We start from the raw sequence: 5,428 nt of genomic DNA, 5'->3' as shown, positions 1-5,428 counted from the left end.
AGTTCTTAATCCTAAATATAAAATTTTATTGTTTTGTCATCTTCCATATGTTATAACTTAAGCGTAGACGAAAACAAAGAGTAATTTGGAGACCGAGTGCATAAGTTATGTTTGTTACAAGTTTTGGTCTTAAACAACAAGTTTCACACTGGTCACGTGAGTAGAGGCTCTGACCGCATGAAAGATGAAACGAGTTGTAAGGTCTAAGTACACCTATTATAAACCAAAAACCTTATTTTCCATCTATAAATCTGTAACTAACATTCTAATAAGTCATGAAAATTTCATTCAATAGAATCCATGGAATGGAATTGGGGATTCAATCCATGAAGTTCCTCCAAGCTTGATCTATTAAAATTGCTTTAAGTTATTGGCACCATAATTACTCTATTGTTCAAACAATCCAAATCATATAAAATAAGATTTAAATTGCTGAATTCATTATTGTCTTGTAATCTCTTTATTTTCAATTAAAATGTAATATTGTTGTTTAAATGTTATGTTTTATAAAGTTATTTTGTTTATTTATTAAAAAGATAAAAAAAAACATTGAAATTAAAATATTATGATATGTGATTATAATTTTCTATAGTATGAAAAAATGACATGAAGATGATGTGACAAAAAACAATATAAAAATTATAAGTTTTAATTTGTTTTAAGAGCATCATAATAATATTTTTTATAAATTATTATTATTTACTTTTTTTAAATAAATATTTATTATAATTAGAGTTTTCAATTTATTTCTTTTTTTTGTATTGACCATTCAATATATATTGTTATATATATTGAATGGTCAATATACTTCTATCTTTTGTCATTTATCACCTTTATATTTTATTTATATTTCAACTTAGTTAACATTTTATATAAAAAAAGCTAGATAACCATTAAAATTTATTTAATTAGATGTTAAAGTTTTTAGAATATAACAATAGTTTTAAGTCTTAATATAACTTAGCCATTGGAAATGCTCTAATTTTATTGTATTTTTTAAGGTGCATATGTATTCTAACCAGGTAGGCTAGCTATGACAGTAAGTTTTATCATATTTGAAATAAATAAATAATAGTTATTTTTAATATCAAATATTTTAATTCAACTAAAACTTCAAACACATGACCTATTGGAATTTGGAAGATCACATTATGAATACCAGCTAAAACTTGGAAATCTATTTTGGGAGAAAATATTACACAACGAAAAACTTGTACATTGACCAACATCTCATTTCATAGGACAAAACAAACACATTATTATTTTGATTCCGACAGCTTTATACAATTTCGTAACTTCTCTTAATGTACCCTAAAATAACAAGCAATGCACTTTAGCATTTAATATATCTGAAGCGTATAGTGGAAAACCTCCTAATCTAATGCATATGTATGTTATTAGTAATTTTTAATGAAAATATAATATTAAACCCACTTACAAATGATGCAAAACGTAGCTTTCTTCTACCATAAGTGATAAGACTTCTAATTAAAGCATATTAAAAGACAATTTTTAAAATTCATAATAAAGTGTCATACTTTATTCTATGAATATCACAAATCTTGAGCTTGATTGGTTCGCAAAATTCTGATTACGGAATAACATGGGAATGGGATCCATTCATCTGAAATCAAACTAGCTGAAATAGGCTTATATTCATAAAAAGATAAATTCTTTTTGGAAAAAGAAAAATGACAATTTTCTTGAATTAACAATTTAAAGATAAAACTTTAAAAGGCCAAAAAAGTCCAAGAAACTTCTGGTAACTTGGTCCACGTTTCCCGACAAGAAGAGATTAACATGCCACGTGAGTCATCTGGCACGTGCCACTCCTCGTGTGAACTTTTTTCCACCTTCGTAATTAAGCTCTTCTTCGATCTAATTAAGCATATTACGATCTGACCGTTGACATTGCCTCAACATCCACGTAGATTCCTGATTATCAACACTACTACTACCATTATCGTTTTGATCCAACGGCTCAAATTTCACGTCTCCTCCAGGCTGTCGAAGCCGCAGCTCATTATACTGCTCCGCCGCACCGCCACCTCCCGACACTCCCTCCCTCGACCGTTTCACACCTATTGTCACACCGAATAATCTCGGGCTCATCTCATCGGGTTCCGTTGTTTCTAGGTAATCACCATCGTCGCCGGCGCGACCTAAACACTCATCGGCTAACCGCTTTAGAGGTAACAGATCTAGCGGTGTCATGGTGGTGGTGGTGGTGTTCGTCGTCGTCGTCGCCGTCGCCGCCTCCGGCTCAGGTGGTGATTGCTGTGAAGTGCTTCCTTCCGACGGTTTATTCTTCGCGTAGCTAGACATCATCACGTATATGTTGGAGCAAAGATTCTTCATCTGACTCAACTCTTTATTGAGTTCAACGTTTTCTTTCTTTAGCCTCTCGTTTTCACCGACAAGCTCGGCGTTAGTTCCTCCGGAAGCTGTTGTTTCTCGAGATAAATTAGTTGTAGCGCCTCGAGATGAGTTGGACGACACGACCTGTTCTTCGCCTGAATCGCAAGGAGAAACCATTCCAAGCGGCGGAGACAGCACCGGAATAGCTGCAACAGCGGGCGATGGAGCAGGTACCAGTGGTTGTGTCGTTGGAGTTGCCGCAATCTTACGACGTTGTATATCACACAGCAATCGTTTCTCTCCTCTACGAAAACAATCATTAGAGAACTCCCATCGATCAGGCACAACCTTCCTGAATCCCTGTCAACATAATCGATCGAATTTAAAGGAATGATAGATCGTATCTAACTGTTGGATTGAAAAAGCAAAAACCATATCACTCTTAACTTTTTTACGCGAGGAAATCTAATTATGCTAGACCTGAAATCTTACATAGGTATTTAGCTGACGGACAAAACTGGAGAAATTATTGTGTTTAAAGTACTTGGGTAGCAAATCCTTGGCAAATTCAGTTGGATTCCAGACGATGAACGTAGATCCATCTTCGTTCCAGGAAATCACATCGTCAATCGCCTTATCATCAACAAGCTGGTATGTTTTCGTCAAAAACGGTGTCGGAAGAGATCTAGCAGCCGCATCCCCTCCAGCCGAATCCACCGGTGGCGGAGCCATAAATCACCACGAAGCAGCTACACCACACCAAACCAACAAACATGAATCTAAATCTCAGCAAACAAAAAGTTAAACGCAACCAAAAAAATCTTTGAAAAAAAATGCTAAAATCAAAGGAACGTTAACTACAACAGGTCTTACCGATGAATCAAGCGTTTCGAGAATGCATGTATGTTGACAGATCGAGCAGTAGGTTTGAGGATTCCAGAAAGTTCCGTGTAGGAAGATAGATCAGACTTGAAAGAAGGTAGGGATGGAAATGGTGGAGGGAGAGAGAGAAAAAAAAATATAGAAAGGAAAAAGAAGGTGAATTATTATTGAATTGAATTGAATTGAATAGAATAGAATAGAGTTGAGGAGGAAGAGGAAAGAACGAGAAGGTACCGCAAAAGAGAGAATACAAATTCGAGAAGTTTCTCCATTGGATTGGATTTTAATATACGTATGTGTCAAGCGGTTGGACGCTCGATCAAACCATCGTGATCATCAATTCAACACCACCACATTATCAACTTTGGTCCTCACTTTATCCAATCATCTCTTCATTTTGTATCTATTTCATTTTATATATTTTAAATTACCTAACACTCTACAGCCATTAATGATAGTATATATATATATATATATATATATATATATATATATATATATATATATATATATATATATATATATATATATATATATATATATAAATTAAACTTTTATATTAAAAGTCAAAATTATAAATAAGTTATTTTAAATAAACTATTATTTAAGAGATATTTTTTAGTTATATAAAATTATAATCGTTGGTTTAAATAAATACGTGAAGTTATATTATATTGTAATCTGTATTGATTTAATTTTATTTTTTTTATTTAATATTATTAATTTAATATAATATTTAAAATTTGAATTTAAAATTTAATGTAATTAGGATGGAAAATTTAAATTTTGAAATTTAAAATGGATAATTAATATGTTGACAAGTGGCATGATAGGGGACATATAATTTTAATGAGAAGTTCTAATATAATGACACTTGTCAATAGGAGATTAAACCTATTTATTTATTAGAATAGAAAGATATATATATATATATATATATATATATATATATATATATATATATATATATATATATATTTCCTATTTATATATGACTAGATTTTATCGAAATGTAGCCTTCCTAATTCCTATGATTGTTGTCGGGTAAAGGGTTGCTAATAAGACACTCCTTGTAACCACTTTTTAAAAAGTCAACCTATAATTAACTATTTATAATCAATTTTTTTGGAAAACAATGTAATATCAACCAATAAAAATATTTCAAAATTAAATTAGGATGTCTATATGGTAAAATATGATGTCTTTTTAGTTAACCCCTTATAGTATTATTATATGATACCAGGGCCGGTCCAAGACATTATGAAGCCCGGGGCAAAATAAAAAATGAGGCTCTTCATACAATTTTTTCTTTGATAAAATAGGATAACACCTAAAAATTATTATTAATAAAAAGTAACTTCATTAATTAAAATTTTATTAATCTCTTTAGTTATTGATATACAATTAAATAAAGTGTTTGCTAATTTATAGTGATCAAGCAATGTATATGTTAACAAAGTTCTTATCAACTTTTGATGTTATGCAACTTCTGAAAGATTTCTTTACAAAGTAAATCATGGTTTTGAATATGTATGATCATCATATTTCTGGGTTTAGAGTTATGTAGTCGTATGAGTTTTTAATTTTTATTGACTCTAACTAAATGATATTAAAAGCAAGGTCTTTAAAGGAAATTGGGATTATGTTGCAAAAGTAGTTATCCAACTCAAAGAAGAAGACTTAACCCCCATTAAAATGGGGCTTTACTCTTTTCTTGAAATCAACATTACCATCACTCTAATTTCTCTCCTCCCCGCCTTTTATCCACCTATGAATTGTCTTCCTCCAAGACCATATCATGCACAATATGTATGCTATCCCAATACAACAAAAAATTCTGAAGTTTAGAAAGACAGAGAAATCCAAATTAAGAAGATTAAAATTCAGAAATCCAAAGTAAGCAAATGAAGTTCAAGAATCGTCTCTAACTTAACCAAATTAAAATTCGATTTTGTCTCTAACTTGCACAGCTTCATAAAAAATCAAATTTTAGAAAAGAATTAAAAATTTCAAGAAAGCTAGAACTTACAGAGATTCACAATCAGATTATCAAAAATTAATTTATTCTCTAACCCTCCATTCTAAAAGACTGAAACTTCAAACTTCAGGCGATTGAGAGAGAAATCCAAGTGTGACAACGACTGTGAATTCAAGAAATCCAAGGAGAACCGTAGAAGCAATTAGACTC

At 31.2% G+C, this 5,428-nt stretch overlaps 1 protein-coding gene across 1 annotated transcript; it reads right to left on the bottom strand.

Moving 5' to 3' along the window:
- Nucleotides 1–1,636: 1,636 nt before the first annotated feature.
- On the bottom strand, nucleotides 1,637–3,487 carry LOC145088879 (heat stress transcription factor B-2a-like). The gene is made up of 3 exons (XM_079027317.1): nucleotides 3,232–3,487; nucleotides 2,851–3,107; nucleotides 1,637–2,718 (listed from the first exon to the last, which is right to left on the bottom strand). Exons 2-3 carry the CDS (start codon nucleotides 3,088–3,090, stop codon nucleotides 1,879–1,881), a joined length of 1,080 nt encoding a protein of 359 aa, XP_078883443.1. The 5' UTR covers nucleotides 3,091–3,107; nucleotides 3,232–3,487; the 3' UTR covers nucleotides 1,637–1,878.
- Between the last annotated feature and the right edge of the window lie 1,941 nt (nucleotides 3,488–5,428).

Source organism: Lactuca serriola, chromosome 2 (genome assembly GCF_051521515.1).
Source record: "Lactuca serriola cultivar US96UC23 chromosome 2, Lser_US96UC23_V15, whole genome shotgun sequence".
Classification (NCBI taxonomy): domain Eukaryota; kingdom Viridiplantae; phylum Streptophyta; class Magnoliopsida; order Asterales; family Asteraceae; genus Lactuca; species Lactuca serriola.
The sequence above is the reverse complement of the archived record's forward strand: the minus strand, read 5'-3'. Positions and strand labels throughout refer to the sequence as shown.

Excerpts from the sequence above, each read along its gene's own strand:
- LOC145088879 (XM_079027317.1), bottom strand. The coding sequence starts at position 3,090 with ATGGCTCCGCCACCGGTGGATTCGGCTGGAGGGGATGCGGCTGCTAGA. Across the intron at positions 2,719-2,850 it reads TCCGTCAGCTAAATACCTAT|GGATTCAGGAAGGTTGTGCC; the intron begins GTAAGATTTCAG and ends TTATGTTGACAG.